Consider the following 25,083-nt stretch of genomic DNA (forward strand, 5'->3'; position numbering starts at 1 on the left):
CCAGAGGTTAGGACATCATTTGCTTCATTCAGAGACCCTCAAGAAGGCACTGCCAATTACTCTCCTTTAGGCACAGGTCATGGTTAGCATTGTTTAATGCAGTATTTTAATAAGATCCTGGAAAACCTGAGCTGCTATCTTTAAAGTCAAAACTTGCCCAGATGCAGCAATGCTGAAGCTGTTCATAGGGTATGAAAGGTGAGCACCTAATTAGATTATCCAAAATTCTCCAAAACTCCCCCAAATTCTCCAACCTAAGCCATATGGCTATAGTGGAAGCTGCCTTGTTCCCACAATAAGATCACACCCCATTCTTCCAGCTGAACACCTGACCCATGTTGGGCCAATCAGCATAGTCCTCAGTAATTTTGTTATTGAGACTGATAAATCAGTCTATCAGTGACTTCAGAGATAATGTGAGGCTGGGCATGGTGGTTAATGCCTTTAATCCCAGCACTTTGGGAGACCAAGACAGGAGGATCACTTGAGGCCAGGAGTTTGAGATCAGCCTGGGCAACAGAGGAAGACCCCATCTGTACAAAAAACAAAATCAAAACAAAAATTAACAAGTCTCATAGCCTGGCCTCAAAATAAATAAACAGATACAAAAATTAAAAAGAGGAATGTGAGAATGTTGAACTCTCAGCTGCCTTGTTTTCTGTTTCTAATCCTAACCCTAACCCTAAAGCAGAGAAATCCTGTCTGGAAAGACAATTAGAGACAAGTGTGGGGATGGAAACAGATATACAAATAGGTGCAGAGGCAAAGCTGGGACAGAGCACCCTGATAGTATTTGATCTGCTGGCTACAGTTTGTTCCACCCAGGCCTTGCTAGATCCCTGTCCCCAGAGTATGTGAGACAATCTGAAAAGTTTTTGTTTAATTCAGTGCTCCTCAAATTTTCCTGTGCTCACAAATCATGTGGGAACTGTGTTAAAGTTCAGATTCTGGTTTGGTACGTCTGTGTGGGGCCTGAGCATGGCTATATTTCAATAAAACTTTATTAAAAAAATAGGTGGCTGCCTAGATTTGGCCAGCACCCATAGTTTGTCACCCTCTGAACACAGTGTTTGACCCAGCTGTAGGAGATAAATCACAGATTCTTTAAAAATGAACAGAGAAATATTACCAAAGAAATAGTGGATGAACTTGGAAAATATTAAAATAAAGTGTTTTTCTGTTATAAATAACAGAGCAGCAAAAAATAACAAAAAAGATGGAATCAGTGTATAGCATGTGTTCCCATTATGAGTAGATGCCAGTCCTTTTTAGAAAAAAGTAGGAATAAGCAAATTATTTTTAAAAATCAAGTAATAAAACACTGACAGTGTAGCCCATGGTCTTCTTTCTTTGGGGGACATAAAATACCAGGGGCCTTCACAGTTAACAGAGGTTGAGCAAATAAGCTTCCCTAATGAGACCACAGCTGCAATAACATCATGAACACGGAAGGGAGGGGTCCTCAGAAGCACAGAGTAACTCTCAGCATCTTAGCCACACCAAAGGGATTAACGTATGCCAAGAGAAACAGTTTAAACACTATAGTTTTTATCTTACTGTGGTGAAGACAGTCTCAAAAGGCAAAGCACATGCTCTCGCTAGCATACAAATCTCTTGTGTTTCGGTTGTAAGGACACTCAGACACAAACTCCAGTAGAGGACAAAAGCAATAACCTCTGGTTATTTATATAAACTCTGATCCCTGGCATTCAATTTAGCCAGACTTCAAATCACAAATAGTAGAAGTCAAGCCAAAGAAAGGGACTTCCCAAAGCAAGCCTTGAGGTCAGGACTACACAAAGCTGACAAATCTCACTCTGTCTGCTCTGAAGCCAACACAAGCTCATAACATGTTTAACATACAAGCCCAGCGTGCCTCCTAACTGTTACAATCTATGCCTGGGACTGTTGGACCATTCATGCCTCTTCATGTGTCAGTGTTGGCATATCCAAGGCTGGTTCTAGATAAAAGAAATGGTCTGAGGCACCTCCCCCTCCTCACACTCATGGACAGTTCCAAGCTCTCTAGTCCTATGTCTACTTTGCATTCTGTTGTTCTACTGGCCATGCTGCTGATCCCAGCTATTATCGTTCAGTAAGCCTTCACCATGCACAAGGGACAGGCAGCTGCAAGGATCTGAGTACCCAGGTGGAAGCCACCGTTGAAGCCTACTGACTTTTATCCTGGAGATAAAGTCCTGTTCCCTCACCATTCCACCTGTGGGTCACATGTAAAGGAGTATAAGTGTTTAAGAATCTCCAATCAACTCTTTGAGAATATCCTTGACCACTCTGGTGGCCCTGGCACAAAGCTCTAGGTAGTGCTTAGGTTTGTCTGATGGTGGAGCCACCACTGTCTCCTTGGTGTTCTTTCTCATCCTATGCCCCTGATTATAATATCACCTTACAGACTGGTTTGGCCCATGCCTCACCCCCAGCTTATTAGGTATTCAGGACCCTCCACTTAACCTATCTGCCACCTCCTCACCCAATCTCTCTATCCAAATGACTCCAGCTTTGTAGGTGGGATCCAGATGGACACATGATATGTGTTGCTTTAACATGGCTCTTTTCCCTACACTGCTATTCAATATGGCTTAGTAGAATTGTCTTCCAGACTAAGTTATAGGCTTCTTTTAGCAAACAGCCGTGGTCTACACTCCCTTATTTTCCTCTTAGCACTTACCATGAAGTTGGATGCTTTACTTTGTGCATTCCACTATGGAGGAGAAAAAAGCGGGAGTTAGGGTGTAGAAAAAAGGATATTTCAAGAGTTGGGAGAAAAATCAACTAGATAAAAATGTAGACATCATTAGGCAGTAATAACTCTGTGACCAAACATACGTACTCACTGCCAGAAATCATAGTAATGTCAACAACCATAAGTGCTAAGGCCCTACTAATTTATTAGCACGTACTATTACTGTGATAATAGTAATAACAACATAGCTATTGTAATGTTGTTATAATATTAGCATTAATATTAACACTATCATAATGTTACAATATTCACATTAATATTAATATTAATTATATTAGTATTAATGTTAAATGTAATGAATTAAAAATATTAATATTAATTATATTAGTATTAATGTTAAATGTAATGAATTAAAAATATTAATATTAATGTTGTTAATATTGTAACATTGCAATAGTTATTGTAACCACATTATTTCTTCTTATAATCACAATAGGCCAATGATGTAGGTGCTACCATTATCTCCATTTTATATTATCCCATTTTATACTTGAAGGGTGAGATTTCCACAGGCAGAGTAATTTTCCTAAAGCTTCGAAAACAATGAACCCAGATCATATATCCAGGTTCATTTGGTTCCAAGACCTTCACATTTAACTTCCACATTTGATTGCCTACCAGTACTTGTGAGTAAAGAAAATAAAACGTAACTGTCCAAATGGGAATGGGTAAAAATAAGGGCCATCTTATTTTAGATCCTGCCAAAATTAGGTGGATTGGTTTGGATGAGTTCAGGTACAAGTAGCAGAGTAAGCAACTCCCAGGGGCTTAAGAAATAAAGTCATCTGATATGCCTAGTTGAGGACAGCCACTTCCATGGCTGGTAGAAAGGCTTAGAATCCCATGATCCAGGCTCTTTTTAATCTTCCACTCACCATTCCTGTTGGCTTTTGATCCTAGTTTCTATCTCTTTACAGAACCAAGATATTCACCACAACACCAAACATTACATCCTGGCTCCGGAATCACAAACAGGATGAAGAGACCAGCAGAAGCAAATTCTCCTTGTTAATAACATATTGCTCTTTCCTGAGAAAGCAAGATCCTTCTCAGAAGCCCCCCAGCAGACCTCCTCATCTGTGTCATCGGCTGGAGTCCTAGAAGCAAGGGTGGCTGGGACAATGGCTAGGGAAGTATGTCAGCAAAGGTGGGAAAGCCTGGGCACAGTGCCACCCTCACAAAGCCTCACAGAACCATCCTCACAGAGCCTCACGAAGGTTCTTTGAGCCAGGAAGTGGCAGGGTGGTGAATGGATGGCCAGTGACAGTGCCTGCATTTTGAGATGCCTCCTCTCTCAGGCAGGATGGGGCTTAGCTTCTTTTTTTATTGTTATGGGAAGAAAATTGCAGGACACTGAGACATAGTGGTATAAAATCTTGTGCTTGCAATCCCTGGGTATTATCCATTCATCTCCTGCCCTCTGCCCAAGTAGGAACCTTCAATGCTCTAAAACCAGGTCTGAGTACTCAGTTTGGGATATAAAGAGAGTGCCTGCCATCTGGAACTCAGCCATTGCTATCATAATTCATCAAACACTCTAGGAAGCAATGGTGTTTTGGTCTCTTTTATTGCACAGCTTCCAACAAAATTTGTGGCCCAGTTGTGAAAACCCGTAGAACTCTTTTACTTTGTTCTTGTCTCTGAGAGTGTGGTTTCTACTTGCTTTCTAACATAAAAGGAAAGCAAGCATGGCGTGCAAAAGTGAAGGGGGTGGGCTTCCCATGGGATATATGATGATTTTCTTCCTCTGTTGTGAATACGTGATATAGGAAGTTGCGTGAGAATCTTGCTTAAAACAAGCAAGTGTGACAACCTTTTAACCGCATCTGCTTCCCATTAGTGGGAAAAGTCATTACGTAGTAGTGTCAAGGTGCCTCTGGATTTTCTAAAGGTTTTAATATAAGGCAGATGCTTAAGACAAAATTCTCCACCGTTTTGGTTCTAATCCTCCCCTTCTTAGTCCATTCAGAAACTACAGAAGTTAAGAGCTTCTGGCCAATACTTATGAGGTCTGGGCTTGGTAAAGTGAAAACTTTTCTGTGTTGTGGTGAATTTCACTGGCTGTGCTTTAGGTAGTTTGCAAAGCCCAAAGTTTAAGTTTCTGGATGATATGTTTGCGATTAACAAATCAGATTATAATACCCATTCCGACTAAATTCTAGTCCTTAGGATTACTTTGCAGATTTAAAAACAAAAAATATTTATTAAATATCTATTATTTACCAAGGTCACACTTGTAGGGCCTTGTCCCATGTGTTTTCTGAAACATTGGCTTGGATGACTTGATGAGTCACTCATGAATCAGAAAATTGCAAAATACAATTTTTACTGAATTGTATGTCAGCGTAGACTCAGATATAGTTGAATATGTACTCTCTTGTTTCTGGGAAGGGAGAGATATTTCAAAAACAATTCCAGGAAGACAATCAAATGCTCCTTTGATGCATTTGCCAAGTGGAACACAAAATAGACCTATATTGGTAAATAACAAGCTTTTTCAAACATTGCCATGGGGATATACACAGCATATAGTGATCCTTAAAATATGTACTTGTGAAGAAATAATCCACCTATGTTCTGGTAATTTCCAAGTGTTTATCCAGCCTTGACTCCACCTGTGAACCTCAGATTCACACATTCAAGAACCTTCAATCTATACTAGAGCCCAAGATACCAACCTAAAGTACATTCCTTCTGTAATCTCTTCTTCGACTCCCCATCACCTTCAGAGTAATAGCATGCTTCCCCAGCAAAGCCTGACTACAAGTTCTTCCCTGATCCTGCCTCCACCTTCTCCACTCACTTGCCACTATTTGCCCCATCTCTGAACACCAGAGTTTCTGTAGGTTCCAACACAACAGTCTTTTCCTTGTCTCTGCTCTTACCATGCCATTCCCTCTGCACAGAATGCCCTTCCTTCCTTTTACCAGCTTCTTCTTACCTCCCATACATGACTCAGTTTATGCATCATGTCTCTGGAGGGTCTTCCTCAAACCCCCAGCCTAAGTTAATTACCCGTCTTCTGGAACACGACATATGTAGCTCCGTCTTAACGTGGATAACATTGTGTTAAATTATCAAAAGATGTTTTCTCCACTAGACTTGAAACAAGTTTTGATTATCTTTTTGCCCAGAGTCCCTAGCATAGTACCTGACTCTTGAAAGGCATGCAGTGTATCCTTGTTGAGCTTCAACTAAAGTGATTGCAACATCTTTCTTTTGTGTCTACAAACAAGCAGAATGAAAGTTGAAAAGAAAAATGACAGAGCTAAAACTTAGACAGTTAAGAGGTCTTATATAAGGTCAAATTTAAGAGGACTTTGTCCTGTACACCTTTTGGATGACTTTAGATGTTCCACATGTGGCTGTAACAATTCCAGACCTCACATCCTCCTGCTACACAGTTCCAGTTATCTTTTGCTGCATAACAAACTACCCCTGAACTTAGTGGCTTAAAACAGCAACTATGATGACTCATGAACTTATGGGTTAGGAGTCTAGGCATGGTTCAACTAGGCAAGTCCTCTGCTTCATGGTGTCACTTCTTGGTGTCAGCTCATGGCTATTCTTTTCTGGAGCGTACAAAAAAGCTTCTCACTTGGCAGGTGCAGCTGGCGGGCAGGACTCAGCTGGGCCCTCCCCAGTCCATATAATCTCAAGACTTATCTCTGTCATCTTTGCAGCAGCTATCTTACACAGTGGTTGAAAATCTCCAGAAACCAACAGGGAATCTGCCAGTCTTCTTAAAGGGCAGATCTGGGACTGATACAGCATCTCCTTCCACATAGTTCGTTGCTCAAAGCAATCAGAGGCCAGCACAGACTAAAAGGGGAGGGCAGGCAGACCCCACCTATCAAAGGGATGAGCAGCAAAAATCTGGAGATATCCTTAAGCTGCCATGCCCACAAGCGCAGTGGCTGAGACTGAGTCTATGTCCTAGAATCCCCAGCAAAGCTCTACTGTTTACTCTGACTGAACTGATTTGCAGTATGTGCCTGCCCCTGAACTAATCTCTGTGGTCAGGAACTTCCCCTGAACTAATCTCTGGTCAGGAGCTTGGGAAATCTTGATTAGAGCTGGAGATTGAAACACTTCTGGGCAATATTATGATTAAGAAACTCTTTAGGGGCCGTGTGTGGTGGCTCACAACTATAATCACAGCAGTTTGGGAGGCTGAGGCAGGCAGATCTCCTGAGCTCAGGAATTCAAGACCAGCCTGAGCAACATGGCAAAAATCAGTATCTACAAAAAATAAAAGTAAAATAAAATAGCTAGGCATTGTAGCACATACTTGTAGTCCAAGCTACTCAGGAGACTGAGGCAGGAAAATCACTTGAGGCTGAGAGGTCATGGCTGCAGTAAGCCGTGATTGTGCCACTGCACTCCAGCTTGGGTGACAGGGAGACTTTATATCAAAAGAAAAGAAAATTATGTAAGAATGAGGTGGTGGTAGGGATTGCTGGGGAGGTGTCTTAGTTTAGAGCAATGGAAGTGCAGGGCCTGAACAACGCCTTGGATGCAGGTGATTTATTTGAGACATGATCCCAAGAAGCAGGAGTGAGAGAGAGGGAAGAGTAAAATAGGTAGGGAAGAAAAGTCAATGTAATAGGTGAAAGAAAAATAAATCTAAGGATGCTGTGAGCAATGGGGTTTGATTCTTTGTACTCTGAGATGCCCACAGAACATGTTCCAGAACCATTCACCTAAAGAATAGCAGACTGAGACATTTTCCCACCAAGTCTCATCCTTTATTGGTTGAAAGGGGTCATTCACTCCAGGCAACACACTTTGCAGGCTGTACTTGCAAGAGCAAAGCAGGCTCCCAAGGCTTTAGAGAAGGCCCCAAGGCAGAAATGTGGAGAGGGTGGGGCTTGACCTGGATGTTGTATAAGATGAATCTGGGGCCCTGTGGAAGTTCCACCAGAACTGAGGCTGATATCTAAGGAGGCCCAAGGATGTGACACTGGGAACCAAAACATCTGCATTAAGAGCTAACCAACACAGGTTCCCTTAGGTCAGAGCCCAGCTCTTCTTGCCAAGCAGCTCCCACAGATCACTTCCACAGCTGATGTGGTGTGTGTACCACCCCTTCACAAGTACCTCCTTACTGTGCAGAGGATTGGCACTGGACAGCTTCCCTTAGTGCTACGTCCACCTGCCAGCACCAGCAGAAACATATCTCTGGGTAATCCAAGTTAGGTTTATTGGCCACTCACACAGGGAACCATGGCTATCTCAGTAGGAAGGTATCCAGAAGAGCTTCTCATGAGGTCAGGGCTTGAATTAGGTGATTTGTGGAATGGATGGGAAACATGGTCTTGCTTGGGCTTGGGGGCTGTCACAAAGTGGGGTAATTTTATAAATGGAGGTCCTAATAATTTTTATCCAGGAGCTTGTGGGAAGAATAGAATGTTTAAGGAAGTCAACATAGTTGGCTGAGTCCTTTCTAGCAGGAACATTTTGATGGCATGTGGCAAAAACTGAAATTGAACCAGTTTGGTCCTATAGAAGCAGGAGAGATTGCTAGAAAAATACTGAAACGTTACATGACATTGAAGGAAGCATTCCCTAATCCATAGGAAGGGCAGGGATGCAGCTGGACTTTAGGGGGAAAGCCACACCCCTGGTTTCTTCCACATGGAGAGAACTGTGGCCCAAACAGGTCAGGAGGCCCATATGAAAGAAGACACATGCATATGCAAATATCACAATGAGCAAAGGTTTCTGTAAGCTCCAGGGAGGAAGAAACTTTTTCAGTACTTTTTCAGTGATTAACTGGGGTGTCTAAAACAGTATCTGCAATATGGTATGTGTGTAATAGACATTTGTTGGATTAATGAACAGTAGAGGGAGAAGGAGGGAAAGAGAGGAGATGATGGGATTGGAAGAAGGTTTGGTTGGGTTGGGATTGAGGATAAAGCTATGTAGACTCCAGCTTCAGAAGGACCCTGCCTTTTCCAGGGATCATGGCTGGGGACTTCATCCCACTTTCCTTAGCTCAGAAGCTTGTTGTGGCTTCCGATTTCCTGTGGACCAAACTTGACCTCCTTAGTGTTACGTGCAATTCCCTCACAAGTTGGCCTCTATTACCTGCTCTTCACACACCCTCCACTCAGGGCACACGGGATCCTGAGGGAACTGTCCTAAGGGTCACTGTGCCCTCCTCTGGGGCAAATACACATGTTTTGAAAGGGATTTTAAATTGTTTTTATGAAGGAAACATATTATCTTGTTCATGTAAAACTCTATAGCAGAACCCAGTAGGGATAATAGATTCTGCACATGTAATATCCTTCTAACTCTGGAAAGAAAAGAATAATATTACACAGATAAAAAGAAAAGCATTTAGGGCCGGGCGCGGTGGCTCACGCCTGTAATCCCAGCACTTTGGGAGGCTGAGGCGGGCGGATCACAAGGTCAGGAGATCGAGACCACGGTGAAACCCCGTCTCTACTAAAAATACAAAAAATTAGCCAGGCGCAGTTGTGGGCGCCTGTAGTCCCAGCTACTCGGGAGGCTGAGGCAGGAGAATGGCGTGAACCCGGGAGGCGGAGCTTGCAGTGAGCCGAGATCGCGCCACTGCACTCCAGCCTGGGCGACAGAGCGAGACTCCATCTCAAAAAAAAAAAAAAAAAAAAAAAAAAAAAATTAAAAAAAAAAAAGAAAAGCATTTACAACAATAAATAATTGAAATGACAGTATTACAGGAATATCATACTTTAAATAAAAATTAGGTTAGAAAATTGAAATTGTACTTGATGAGTTGTGAGGCCTATGGCTTGTAATTTTTCTGAGAAAAAGAGGCATGAAATGAGTATCTTCACAGTGTTTTTTGTTATTGTTGCTGCCACATATCTGCCATTGTTTTTCCTCTTCAGAATGTGGCTTTTCGTACATAAATACATTTGCATAGGGTAAATTTTGGATAAATTTGAACCAGAGAGTGGAATATACATCGTATATTGTAGTAAAGACTGTAGTGTGTGTGTGGTGTGTGTGTGTGTGAGAAAGTGTGTAAGACAGAATTTCCCCCACTCTACCTCCACCCATATTTTAAGCCTTTTGTGGAACTGTGATTTCTTTTTTATGTGCCCTTTGGTTTAAATCCTTAGCAAACGATAATTTATAAACTGGTTTCCCAGTCAAATATGTAATCATGGCAATTTGCTAGGTAAGAAGCAGGGAATGGCAGGCATCCTCAAATGAAGTTAAAGAAATCCTAATTACTTACACCTGCAGAAGTTGTTGCTTTTGTAAGGTATGTGATTAGCAGCCGGAGTGTACTGGCAAATGTGATTCTCTGTCTAAACATGGGATGCAGCCTAGAGAGCTCCAGTTTACAGCTCTTCCACTGTGTACATTCGCCCAGCCTGGGCTCTCCTGGACACTTGGTAAGGCTGACTGCATGCCTGAATGCAGTGTGTGGCCAACTGAGCCTACTCTTCTTGTTCCATATACAAAGCTGCTGTGATCATTAAAAAAAATTAAAAAAAAAAAAAAAACTCCTTTTAACTTAAGTGATTACGAGCTTTCTGTATTTCTAGCCCAGTAATTCTTGGTTTTGGCTACACATTAGAATCGCCAGGGGCACTTTGTAAAAAGTCTTGATGCCTAAGCTACAGATAAATCGGTTAAGTCAGACTCTCTGGGGGATCAAATTTTTAAACTGCCCCTAGCAATTACAAATGTGCTGTCAAGGTTGAAAACAAGCAGTTCCCAAACTTCAGCTGTATCAGAATCAGCTAGCAGGCTTGTTAAAACACAGATTGCTGGGCCCTACATCTTAGATTCAATAAGAGGGAGGCAAGGGAATCTAAAACTTTGCACTTTTCATATTTATTACAAAATACTGTCAAGGTTTGGATATGTTTTGTCTATACCAAACTCATATTGGGGCTTGGTCCCCAGTGTAATGGTGTTGAGAGATGGTGAGACTTTTAAGAGGTATTTGTGTAACAAGGGATCTGCCCTTGAAGAAATTAATGACATCTGGTGGGAATGAGTTCTTCTCCTCAAACCGGATTAGTTACCAAGAGAGGGGGTTGCTGTAGAATCAGGCTGACTTTCCTGTATGGTATCTTTGCACTTGCCCACTTCCCATTCTTCTTCTCCATCATGTTATGGCACAGCACAAGACCCTCACCAGTGTCATAACATGAACTCCCTAGGCTCCAGAATCATGACCTAAATTAACCTTTATTCTCGATAAATTAAAAATAAATTTTTATTTATTTATTTACTTTATTTTTGTGGGACTTAAACAACATGAATTTATTTTTCAGTTTTGGAGGCTAGGAAGTCCAAGATTAAGGTGCTAGTCATTTTTAAAATTATTATTATTATACTTTAAGTTCTGGGGTACATGTGCAGAACATGCAGTTTTGTTACATAGGTATACACCTGCCATGGTTGTTTGCTGCACCCATCAACCCGTCACCTACATTAGGTATTTCTCCTAGTGCTATCCCTTCCCTCAGCCCCCTATCCAGATAGGCCCTAGTGTGTGATGTTCCCCTCCCTGTGTCCATGTGTTCTCACTGTTCAACTCCCACTTATGAGTGAGAACATGTGGTGTTCGGTTTTCTGTTCTTGTGTTAGATGAAACTTTTATCCTTGATAAATTATCCATTCTCAGGTATAGTTACAGCAGCAGAACAGGGACTAAGAGAAAGCTCAAAACAATGTTAAATTCCTCTTGGAGTTAGAATAGTTAACTATTTTTTTGCAAATAACAGGCATTGGCTGTCATGTTTATACATGTTTTATAAGTATTAGCTCATGTAATCATTTTCACAAGGCTGTTTCCTTCTTATCCTTCAGGTCTTAGAAAAAGTGCTAGAGCTCAGATTCCCTTAAAAAATCACCAGACCCAGTTACTCTCTCTCACTTCACCTGGTTTGTTTCCTTGGGGGCTCTAACTCACCTGCAATCTTGCTCTGTCTCTTTTAGTTCCACATAACTTCCCAAATGGCTGAAACCCCATCTTCTTCACCTATTGCCTAGCATGTGGCAGGTACTTCTTTGCCTAGTATGTAGCACATGACCATTATTTTTCTAACTGCAGAATGAATGGGTTCACACAGCAACGCTGGGAAAGACGTACCATGGTCTACCTTTCAGAAACCAGAACATAATTATTAAGTAAATTTTCTGAGATCACAGTGGAGAAACTAAGATTTGAATTGTCTTCTGAGCAGAGCTGGGCACTCAAACCACTCTAATAATTGATCATCAACTTTAAATATCAGTCTTCTTTCCTGGCAATAAACGGAGTTACTCATTTACGAATGCCAGCTTTCTTTGCCTTACTACCACTTGACTCAACGATTTTATTTTCCAGAAAACAATAAAAATTCAGAACCCAAACTGTAGAAAGTGGCAATTTTCCTCTGATTTAAAATCTACTGTGCATACCAAAAAGCCTATTAACAATGCCCCAAAGAGTTAAGTAAGACTTCTACCTCATATAAAATCAAAAACATTTTATTTTAAAATGTTGATAGTTAGGAGAACAAAAAAATACATGAAAGTAAATGGATTTAAATTATCTGACTTTATTTAGCATGAAATGCCATTTATTCTAGTAATAAATTAACATGTACAGTTATAAAAAATGTTGGGTGCTTTTTCCAAGAAATATGTTTCTGAATATGCACACTAGAATATATACAGAATCCTTTAAACAGTAAAATTCATAATTTTTAAACCCAGAAGCGTAGTGACATCAAGTTATGGAAGAATGGACTTTCTCTGTAACTCATGATTTAGTTTGAGTTTATAAAGGTTTTAATTGCCATTTCAGTTCCTACAAGCTACCATGCCTGAAATTAGAGAACTGACAGCTGAGAAATGAAATCACCTGATCAAGTCTCCTAATTGTACAGCTGAAGAATTCAATGGACTTGCCAAGATTACCAAGTTAAAAAGAGACATAGCCTGGATTACAAATCAGTTTTTACAGGTGCTCCAGAAATGTCTTGGGCTAAATAAGGCACATATATCACACATAACTTATGTCACATCTCAGCGTCCAGTTTTACTTTCCTGTCTCATTATATTTTAGAGATGAGGTCTTATCCTGTCACACAGGCTGGAATGCAGTGGTGTGATCACAGCTCACCACAACCTCAAACTCCTAGGCTCAAGCACTTTGCTCATGGCCCCACATCTTGCTAATTAAAAGAAAATTATTTTAGAGACAGGGTCTCTCTATGTTGCCCAGACTAGTCTTGAACTCTTGTCCTCACATGATCCTCCTGTCTCAGCTTCCCAAGTAGCTGTGATTACAAGCATGAGCCATTGTGCCTGGCTCTGATATTACTTTATGCTTAACACAGGATTCAATATTGATGTATTATTTATTTATTTATTTACTTATTACACTTTAAGTTTGAGGGTACATGTGCACAACATGCAAGTTTCCTACATACGTATACATGTGCTGTGTTGGTGTGCTGCACCCATTAACTCCTCATTTACATTAGGTATATCTCCCATTGCTATCCCTCCCCTCTCCCCTCTCCCCCCACCCCACGACAGGCCCTGGTGTGGGATGTTCCCCTTCCTGTGTCCAAGTGTTATCACTGTTCAGTTCCCACCCATGAGTGAGAACATGCGGTGTTTGGTTTTCTGTTCTTGGATAGTTTGCTGAGAATGATGGTTTCCAGCTGCATCCATGTCCCCACAAAGGACATGAACTCATCCTTTTTTATGGCTGCATAGTATTCCGTGGTGTATATGTGCCACATTTTCTTAATCCAGTTTGTCATTGATGGACATATGGGTTGGTTCCAAGTCTTTGCTATTGTGAATAGTGTCACAATAAACATACATGTGCATGTGTCTTTATAGCAGAAATGATTTATAATCCTTTGGGTATATACCCAGTAAAGGGATGGCTGGGTCAAATGGTATTCCTAGTTCTAGATCCTTGAGGAATCACCACACTGTTTTCCACAATGGTTGAACTAGTTCACAGTCTCCCACCAACAGTGAAAAAGTATTCATATTTCTGCACATCCTCTCCAGCACCTGCTGTTTCCTGACTTTTCAATGATCACCATTCTAACTGGTGGGAGATTGTATCTTATTGTGGTTTTGATTTGCATTTCTCTGATGGCGAGTGATGATGAGGATTTTTTCATGTGTCTGTTTGCTGCAAAAATGTCTTTTGAGAAGTGTCTGTTCATATCCGTCAGCCACTTTTTGATAGGTTTTTTTCTTGTAAATTTGTTTGAGTTCTTCGTAGGATCTGGATATTAGCTCTTTGTCAGATGAGTAGATTGCAAAAATGTTCTCCCGTTCTGTAGGTTGCCTGTTCACTTTGATGGTAGTTTCTTTTGCTTTGCAGAAGCTCTTTAGTTTAATTTAGTATAATTAGATCCCATTTGTCAATTTGGCTTTTGTGGCCATTGCTTTTGGTGTTTTAGACATGAAGTCCTTGCCCATGCCTATGTCCTGAATGGTATTGCCTAGGTTTCTGATAGCATTTTTATGGTTTTAGGTCTAATATTTAAGTCTCTAATCCATCTTGAATTAATTTTTGTATAAGGTGTAAGGAAGGGATCCAGTTTCAGCTTTCTACATATGGCTAGCCAGTTTTCCCAGCATCATTTATTAAATAGCAAATCCTTTCCCCATTTCTTGTTTTTGTCAGGTTTGTCAAAGATCAGATGGTTGTAGATGTGTGGTATTATTTCTGAGGGCTCTGTTCTTTTCCACTGGTCCATATCTCTGTTTTGGTACCAGTACCATGCTGTTTTGGTTACTGTAGCCTTGTAGTATAGTTTGAAGCCAGGTAGCATGATGCCTCCAGCTTTGTTCTTTTGGCTTAGGATTGTCTGGGCAATGCAGGCTCTGTTTTGGTTCCATATGAACTTTAGTTTTTTTCCAATTCTGTGAAGAAAGTCATTGGTAGCTTGATGGGGATGGCATTGAATCTGTAAATTACCTTGGAGAGTATGGCCATTTTCACGATATTGATTCTTCCTATCCATGAGCATGGCATGTCCTTCCATTTGTGTGAGTCCTCTTTCATTTCATTGATAAGTGGTTTGTAGTTCTCCTTGAAGAGTTATTTTATAGTTCACAAACTTAGTGACTCAACTGCTTTAGAAATAAAGCATTATATGATTTAGAAATGATTTTATTTAGAAATAAAATCATTACCATTACTGAAGCATTATCATCAGTCACTGATTGCTAATGCTGTTGATGCTTCTTTTTTCCTGGGATGTCTGAACCCAGCAAATTTTCTTCCTGTTCTTCTATGTTCTTAGAAAACCCATACCAAGGGTATCTGTTCGTGTTTGAAATTCATCAGCATCAGAAAGAGCTGACATGTTGGCAATATCTAGAAAACCATCAATATGAGCATGACAGTTCATTTCTCATTGCAGGTGATCCCACCATAGTAGGAGAGCACTCTGATCTGTTCATCTGAGCAGTCACTTTGCTTTTGCAAGGCAATTATCGATTACTTCTGGAATGTCAGTGTCCCAAACAGCAATGAGATTTCTCATCACATCCAGAATATGCCAATAATGTACCAAGTACTTTCTGCACACAATTTGTGGGAATTTATTGTCTCAGTCTAGCAGCTGCACATAGCCACACTGCTGGCAGGTAAAAAAGGTGATTCACTTGTTTTTTAACCTCCAATAAACATGTGCAGTACATTTACCAATTAGAAACAGAAAATTCACATTCTAGAAATTTATTTTTCTAATTGCAGGAGCCATTCCTAAAACAAACTGACAGACATCAGTGTATTATCATTTGTTTATTTATACCCAGGTAAAGTTGTGTATATAAAGATAATTTTCAAATTTCCAATATAAATGATTATTTCTTGCTATTCTTAGTACTGCAGCAAAGGAAGACCGACAGACTATCTTTATGTTTCTTTTTCTCCAGGGCAACATTTCCATGCAGGAATGAATGTCTGGTTTGGCTGCAGGTTATAGAGGCTTATTAAATGTGCTCTTATGGGCATATTTATTCACAATAGGCCCCTCACTTTCAAACTCATTCTCTGCTGCTGGTGCTTTATCTTGTAGTAGTGACACAACACTGTGATATGCCAAAAGCACAGTTACTGGCCATGAAGACTTGACATGACCCTCTATCTGGAATGCAATTTCATTAGTCTTATCAAGAAACAAACAAAAACCCTGATACAGAAATATTACTTGCTCTGATCTGGCAGTAACTCAAACATTTCATTTACTACACTGGTATGCTCATTCTGTTAACAATTTGACCTTTTTTGGAAGTGAAATTTCATCTTGTCCTGACTTCTTTTTTGTTTTCATCTTTTTCTTTTTTTTTCTTTTCATCATGTCCTGACTTCCAAGGAATATACAGAATATAAGAAAACTCCCTATTCTTTCATTACTTCACTTTGGACTTTCTTTCTTGTTCATAAACTTTTAGCTCTAGGGAAATTGTGACCTCACTCTATCTTAATACTATGACTGAACTCTATGCATGAAGCATTACAAAAATGACAGGCTGAACAGAACATGTCCTTTCCAATGGGAAAACTGAGGAGACTGGCTTGGTACAGAAACTGGACGTGTGGGACTGATGAAGCAACTAATTCTAAAGTTAGAACAGCAAAGCTGATGTCAAATTTCAAAGGAGGTCCTAATTTTAACCATCTTAATAATCAACTCAAAAATACAATCTCTTTTTTATTAAGAAATCCTAATGACTGAGGTAGATGACACTGTTATCAGATACTGAAGTAATTTGGTTTAAGACATGAAAAAGATGAATTGAGGGGAAGAAAGCGCTATTTAGAAATTATCTTCCTTTAAATTTAGATGGATAACTAAGAATGCTTCTAATGCCAGATTCTAAGCAAAAATCTGGATATGTCATGTTATGAACTTGCTTCCTGAAGATGAAATCAGCAGTTGATGGAAAGAATTCACACCCTTACAGAACAGCAAATCACAAATGGTTGTCTATGTGAAACCAGTAGTTTTGCATTGGATATTTCTATCTGTGATCATTTCCAACTGTTAAGGATTTGAATTCCTGAAGGCTTCTTCAGCATTTAACAAATTTAACTAATTCTTGGTTGGCTGAAGGGGCTGGGACTGTTTCTTCATACAGAAACTGATCCCTGTGTCACAAATGCATTAATATTAAACCTTAATTTTTTTACTGAATCAATCCAGCTCTGTTAATTTTGTTTTTCCATTGCTATTATCACTTCATCCTTGTTCAAAGAGCCAACAATAGCACAAAATTAGAATCTTAAACTTGTAATAGTTTTTGGTTCTGAATTCATTATTTAATATAATGCAGCTTATAAACAAACATGTCCATCTTCAGTACAAAGTAATCCCTTCTCAGAAATCACATAAAGACATGTCACATCTTTTAAATTTCTGTATTACTACTTACACTAAAACTTCTCCACTTCAATATTTGGTCATTCAAATGCCACTCCTCTTCAAAGTAATTACTTCTTCCAACTAAAAGGGATAGGTCTTTACGTGTTTCCCAATACAGATAATTTGCAATGTTAGCTACTTTGTAAATGAAGCTCCATCTCTGATCACTTACCCAGGCTTATGTCAGCAACCACAAGAAATCTCTGCCTCCAAGGTTACCCCTCATCTCCAGCAATCTGATTCCCAAAGGATCGGTCCTACTCTGTCCCTACTGCTCTGTGGTCCAATATCTGAAACTCCTTCACTGTGCCCTTTGGAATTCATGGTCCATTGTCAGCACAATGCTCCGTATTCTCAACCTCTTCCTCAAAATATCCTTTTAGCCTCAAGGGCATTGGTAATATCTGTAAATATTTTGAATCGAAAGAACTGAGGACTGCTATTGACATCTAATAGGTAGAGGCCAGGGATCCTGCTAGACATCCCACAATGCACGGGATAACACTGCACAACAAAGAATTATCAGGCCTAAAATGTCAGTAGTGCTGAGGTTGAGATGAAGCCATATTCTATTTTTTGTTTTGTTTTGTTTTTGAGACAGAGTCTCACTCTGTTGCCCAGGCTGGAGTGCAGTGGCATGATCTTGGCTTACCACAACTTCCACCTCCTGGGTTCAAGCAATTCTCCTGCCCCAGCCTTCTGAGTAGCTGGGACTACAGGCGTGCACCACCATGCCCGGCTAATTTTTGTATTTCTAATAGAGACGGGGTTTCACTATGTTGGCCAGGCTGGTCTGAAACTCCTGACCTCATGATCCGCCTGCCTTGGCCTCCCAAAGTGCTGGGATTACAGGCATCAGCCACCGCACCTGGCCTGATGAAGTCATATTCTTAAGAAGAGTCTCCTCTACATGCCCTTCTAGTGGAGGCTCTGTGTTCTCAAGAGTCCTAGTGCCAGAAGGATTGGAAGTGGGGCTAGTTCCTTCTGTTTACCACTGTACTCCTTTCCTATCTAAAACCCATCAGTTTAGAATCTTACATCTCTTGAGACGCCACATTGCTATTCTTCTTTGTTGCTGCCATTTATCCACCCTAAATGCCATATTCCAACCCCACTAGACTGCTGTCATATTCATCCTACCGCCCTTTCACTGCCCCTCACTCCCTTCATGTTCTCTTTACCTAGCTGAAACTCTATGGTCGATTATAACCACTCTTCTCTTCTTCTCTCACTCCTTCCTGTTCACTTGGGAAAACCATAAACTTGGTTAAATCTAAGTTTCTGTGTCTATATTCACTTATGAAGACTGACTTGCTACCGCCATAAATCTTCTCTTGATCCTCCATCACAACTGCTTACCATCCCATGTCTCTCTCTCGTTTGCAGCAAACTCCTTAAAAGAAATGCCCATACTCACTGCCTTCTGTTCTCTCATTCTCTCCAACCAGTTTTCTGCCCATTGGTTTCTTCAATCATACATTGTTCCAGTTACTCCACAGAAACTGCTCACATCACCTTCACAAATGAACTCAGTGTTGCTAACTGGTTAATTCCTTTATTTTATTTATTTATTTATTTATTTATTTATTTATTTATTTATTTATTTTGAGGTGGGGTGTCACTATGTTGCCCAAGCTCCTGGGATCAAGCAATCCTCCTGCCTCAGGCTCCCAAAGTCCTGGGATTACAGGCATGAACCACCACAACCAGCCAAAGCTAATGGTAAATTCTCGATTTCTTTCTATCAGTGTCATGTGACAAGGATCACCACTTCCTTGACCTTTTCTCATCTGGTTTCCAGGATTTGACACTGCTTATTTTCCTCCTTTCTCAGTGGCTGCTCCTTTACCATCAGCTTTGGTGATTCCTCACTTCCCTCCCTGAAATTTTAAAACTGGAGTGCCTTAAGGTGCAATCCTATGTTTTATTTATCTCTATATTTGCAGACCTGTTGATCTCATCCAGTCTCATGACTCTAAATGTTATCTATTACTGATAACTCCCAAACTGACATTGCTAGCCAACCTCTCTCATGAACTCCAGATATACATATCCAGTTGCCCTCTCAACAGCTCCACTTGGATGACGGACCTCTCAAACTTTGTACGTATAATTCCAACCCCTATACCAACCCCCCATAACAATAGTTACATTCCCTCAACTGACAGTAACTCTATCCTCCCAGTTATTAAGGTCACAGATACTGAAATCATCCTTGACTCACTCCTTCACATCCTATATCCCATCAGTCATTCGAAGTGTATCCGGAATCTAAGTACTTCTCATCACTTCCATTGCTGAAACCAGGTATAACCTACCCATCTCCTTTAATTAGTGTCATAGCCCCCTAACTGGTTTTCCTGTTTCTATCCTTCTTTTCTATAGTCTACTCTGAACACAGCAGCCAACATCACTTTTTAAAAAACTTAAGTTGGATCATAGCACTCCTATGTTTGAAAATCTTCCAATGGTTCACTATATCACTCACAAGAAGAGACAAAGTCCTTAGAATGATCCATGACTTTATCTTGAACTACTCTCATCCTGCTCTGGTCTGGTCACACTGGCTTCCTTTTTGTTATTTGAGAAAATCAGCTATGTTCCGTTTTAGGTCCCCTTCACTGAACAATACTTTACTAGACTCTCTTAGCCCCTATACCCTCTTATGTACCAAGTTCACTGACTCACCTCTTTCAAATCTTTACTTAGTAAGTCTTTCTCAGTAAGGTCTGCCATGATCACTCTATGGAAAACTGCAACCTCCTCCCAGACCAGCACTCCTGATTTGCCTTATCTTGTTTGCCTTCTGTTGCAGAGTACATTTTAGTACAAGAATGAATCATTACATCTATAAATTATAGTCTAAATTATAGCCTGCTTCTCTGTGAGGCTTTGTGCCTCATTCCAACTTTCTCCATATTCATTTTGAGTTCATCCTTGAGAGTGTTAAGCTCCTTACCTAATATTCCATTCAAAGTGCCGAACAAAACTTTGGGCAGGAGTGGGCAGAAATAATATTTTTTGTTTTTCTTATTGTCAACATCTTTGGGAGAAAGACAATAGGGCAATTAAGGCTAAAATGAAATTGTAATGCTGCACCTTGGAATTATACCTCAAACAAGATAATGCAGAATTCAATTTATAATCCAGGCATGGAATACCATACAATTGTTCTCAAAGTAAGTCTAGAAGCTCTTTAATTACATATTAAATAGAAGAGAAATATAAAGATTGTCCATTAAAATAATCTATATAATTTTTCTATTTAATAAGTAATAATTTTCACTAAAGCTAGATTTAGCTCCAAAGCTAAAATAAATTGTGTAATCTGAACTTTAAACATTTTAATTTACTATTTGGCTGTTTATCAATGGTGTTTAAAACCTGCCTTAAAAAAAATACCACACTTCGCCTAGCACACTGAAGCAATCATCACTGACTGGCTGATTTAAGTCCTTGCCACTGCCTTACAACCCCTTTCCCCCGTTTAAAAATTATATCCCTTTGTCATATGTCACTTTTATAATGAGAGGGCAGCTAGGACACGTTGCCACATTTTCCATATTCTCCAAATCTTCGTACAACGATCAAATACCATATGGTCAGCATAGTCTCCTCTTCGCCATCTCCTCCCCCAAACCTATCCTACCCCTAGATGCAAGTCTATTGGTGGCTTGCCTTCCCCTGAAGGTGAGTGAGAACCCCAGAGCCTTTAGCAAGAAAAGCCAAAATAATTTTGCCTTAGAAGCATCACTTAGGGGAAACACCTAAGAAGGTTAATTGAGCTTCCGTCGCCCCCAAAAGCCCTGGAAAACAAAAATTGAGTCCCCTCCCGTACACAAATATACGGGACCAGAACTCTAAGGAGACAGAGGCTCCCCGCCGCCCCCTCTCGGGTATAATCTAAGGCCATAACTACGTGCCTACTGAGAGACCTCAGGTTATTAGTTGGGGTCGAGGGATGCGGGAAGAAGATTCAGCAATTGCGAAAGAAGGCTTGGGTAACCCAGTGCAGCAAAAACTACCCAATGACAGAAGGAACACGGGGGAGTGAAACTGCGTTTACTTGGGTGAAGTGGCATACAGGGCCCTGGAGTTACCGTGGTGATGGAGAGGTTATCTCCACATAGGCAGTAATAGAAATACGTATCCGAGTCGTCTTTATATTGGAAGTCCTCGATTTCTACCTTGTTGTGAAACACTGCCATAGTCAGGGGGGTTCGTGGAAGGGATAACGCCCAGCTTGGAAGGTCTAATTTCGCAGGAGCCAAACCAGGGCATCACCCCACGCCTGGCAAGAACTAGTGCTTCAGGCACACAGGCAATGACGCAACTCCGGCCTGGGCGGCCAAAAGGGTAACCCGTAGCGGTCACCATGGAAATGGCAGAGGTAGGGTCAGAGACACTGGAAAGTCTTGCTCAGCGGGGTAGGGCACCGCTCCTCCTATTGGAGGGCTGCGACCAATAGAACGTGGGACTTGCTCGCGCGGCTGTGTTTTGTCTGGGACAGCGGAGTATTCCAGGCACTGGTAGCTGAACTTGGCCGGGTCTGCACGCTACGTGCTAGCGGGGAGTTTCTCTGCTTATCGCCTACCTTAGGCCTTAAACAGCCCGCTGAAGGCTGCAGCAGGTGCTAGGTGGTATCCCCCCCGGCCCTCGGGAAACACAGAGTGGGGAGGCGAGAGGAGCTTAGCCTTGTCGAGCTCACTGGTGAAGGACTGAAAGTTCCCGTAGTATTTCTGTTCCCCGAGTGACCTTGAGCCCACGGCGACAGTCGGCTTTTTAGTTCCTGGCTGCAGGTACATCCCACTTCTTTCTCACCCCAGACATCTTAAAATAAATTGTGTTGCTGAAAGGACCAAACCCTGGAAGGTAGGGACTGAGTTCAAGTGTTTGCCAGGCGTATAACATTATTGACTATGATGATTTGTAGTAATAGTAATAACATTACCTTTTATTGTTGGGAAGTTATGTGCTAGTTGTTGCACTAAGTGGAATTGTCAACTTTAGGAGTTTACATGTTATTCCGTTTTATTAGTCTTTAAGCTGAGGTTCAGAGTTGGACATCTTACCAAAATCATACACCTAGGAAATAATGGAGAGCTTGTCTGTCTCCAAAGCCCAGGAACAAATAACTTCTGTGAGTACCAGTTTGTGTGTGTGTGTGAAAGAAAGGGTGTCAGTGGGCAGGTTTATCAGGGAGAAAAGAAATGCCTCATAGTGAGAGGTGAAGCCGACTGGGCTTCTGGGTCAGGTGGGGACTTGAGAACTTTTCTGTCTAGCTAAAGGATTGTAAACGCACCAATCAGTGCTCTGTGTCCAGCTAAAAGTTTGTAAATGCACCAATCAGCACTCTGTAAAAATGGACCAATCAGTGCTCTGTAAAATGGACCTGCGCTCCATAAAATGGGCCAATCAGCAGGATGTGGGCAGGGACAAATAAGGGAATTAAAGCGGGCCACATGAGTAGGGAGAGCAGCCCTGCTGGGGTCCCCTTCACCGTTGTGGAAGGTTAGTTCTTCGCTGTTAGCAGTAAATCTTATTACTGCTCACTCGTTGGGTCTGCACAACCTTTATGAGCTATAACACTCACCATGAACGTCTGAAGCTTCACACCTGAAGTCAGCCAGACCACAAACTGGCTTTGTGGTCATGCCACAAAGGGAGGAAGGACATGCCACTTTTAAGGGCTGTAACACCTCGAAGTTCTGATGCTTCACTCCTGAAGTCAGCAAGACCACAAACCCACCAGGAGGAAGGAACAACTCTGGACGCACCACCTTTAAGAGCTGTAACACTTACTGAGAAAGTCTGAAGCTTCACTTCTAAAGTCAGCAAGAATAGGAACCCACCAGAAGGAAAAACCTCCAGACACATCTGAACATCTGAAGGAACAAACTCCAGAAATACCATCTTTAAGAAGTGTAACTCACTCGGCGGGTCCACAGCTTCATTTTTGAAGTCCGTGAGTCAAGAACCAATTTCAGACACAGTGGTAGGAAAAAAAGATCTGAGATAGGAGTCTTGAGTGGCTGATTAGCTCTGGCAAATGGATATTTACATTCTTTGGGCCTTATGTTCTCTTCTAAGAAAAGGTTGAAGTAGAGATGGTTAGATCCTTTTTAGATGTAATGTTGCACTTTCGCATGGAAATAATGAGTTTTACTTGGTTCAGCAATGACACATTTAGTTTACATGTGCATAACACATGTACGTAGTATATCCTTGTGCTTATATTTACACACTCATATGTTGGCATGAAGTTACCAATTTTGTGCATACTTAGATGAACCTCCACTGAGTGTGGCCCTTTTAAAGCTTGAAAACTTAAAGACAGGAATTTTGGGGAGAAAAATCCAGAAGTTACATTACAGGACTTTATGGAGGATTATTTCGAACGCCTCACAAGCCTTAATTTTGTATAACTATAGATTTACCTAGCAGCTAGGAAACATTTGCTAAACTTGTCAAGGATTATCTGTGATTATTCTGGTCTATCTGGGCAAGGGAGAAATCCCAGCAAAGCCCACTTAGCTCGATAGCTGCCCTCTGTGTAACTGTTGACACAAATACTTCCCACACAGCCTCTTGGAGACAGGAAGAAAAAGGAGATTCTCCATGTCTATGCCGTAGTCCTGATGATCATTTTGAGTTTGAGAGCCATCTTTACTTCTTCAGTACTTCTGAGTGTAAGTACTTGAAAATTAAATATGAGCCATTTTTTTAATGTAGAGAAATGGGTGTAGTCATATTTGCCTCAAGGGAAGTATAAATTGGTAGATCTTTTAGAAAGCAATTCACATCTATCAGAAAGAATTTGCTGAGGAATTTTAAGATCTGAAGTTACTAGTCCTAAAAGTTATAGGAGTTGTTGTGTAGTTTTTATTTGTAATATTCCAACTTTCCTTTGAATACATGTTACCTAAAATGGAAAAAAAAAAACTAATGAGCTACTTATTAATAATAGTTGACACTATGTTGGTCACACAATATGACTAAATTCTTATGTGCATTATTATGTCATTAAAACAACTCAGTGAGGTATAAGTTATCATTACCCTCATCTTTAACACTGAGAAGCATGAGGCTTAGGGGCTGAGAAAATTTCCTAAGGCAAAGCTGGTACAGGACAATAAACTCTGATGAGAACTCAAATCTGTCTGATCCTAGAATCTAGGATTTTAATTAACAATGATGTCATTTTAATTAACAATGATGTACCATTTGTTATGGTACTTCAAGCAGAGCTAGATTTAAAAAGCTGCACTCTAGCTCTGCAGACTGCTGAGATCTTCCACTAAGCAGTGCTCATTCCCATGAGAACTAGATTTACGTAGGGGGAAGATGTCTGTGACTTTCCATATGTTTCCATCCTGGCATCCATTGGCCATCCCCATTGCCTTGTCACAGATGGCTGCTCTTAACATTCTGCCCAATTTGAGCTTGTACTGTGCTGAAGAAATTAAAACCATAGCCAAGCGTGTAATGTAGTTTATTTTACTCCACCCAGCACTTTGAAAGAAAACATTACAATGACTACGAAACTTTAAATTTATTCCTAAAAGGATGGAAACATTTTGTAATAACACACTTTTGGACTCTGAGAGTGTGACACAAGCAGATTTACTAGTTGCTATAGGGTAATTTGAGATCACAAGTTAATTTTATCATAAATATTAATTAAGACTCCTTATCCAGAAAAGAAACAGTGCCTAGGATTCTTAGCATAAGTTCAGATTTAGAAGTAAGTCATAATTATATAATGGAAATTGTATTTGATGAGTGCTGTTGTATATCAGGTAAGAGGGAGTTGTTTATTGACAGTAACAGACTTCCACCTCTCTAGGTTGTTTGACAAGGAAGAGAAGGGATTAATGTATTAAGATTGATTTTAGTAATACTCTTGCTTGCCAGGTA

The 25,083-nt window shown here is 40.6% G+C and overlaps 1 protein-coding gene across 1 annotated transcript; it reads right to left on the bottom strand.

Annotated features, from left to right (window-relative positions):
• Positions 1-16,816: 16,816 nt before the first annotated feature.
• LOC141409577 (diphthamide biosynthesis protein 3-like) lies at positions 16,817-21,374 on the bottom strand. The gene is made up of 3 exons (XM_074030640.1): positions 21,269-21,374; positions 20,671-20,746; positions 16,817-16,892 (listed from the first exon to the last, which is right to left on the bottom strand). The coding sequence occupies exons 1-3, from the start codon at positions 21,372-21,374 to the stop codon at positions 16,817-16,819; spliced, it is 258 nt and encodes an 85-aa protein (XP_073886741.1).
• Positions 21,375-25,083: the final 3,709 nt, after the last annotated feature.

This window comes from Macaca fascicularis, chromosome Y (genome assembly GCF_037993035.2).
Source record: "Macaca fascicularis isolate 582-1 chromosome Y, T2T-MFA8v1.1".
Taxonomy (NCBI): Eukaryota; Metazoa; Chordata; class Mammalia; order Primates; family Cercopithecidae; genus Macaca; species Macaca fascicularis.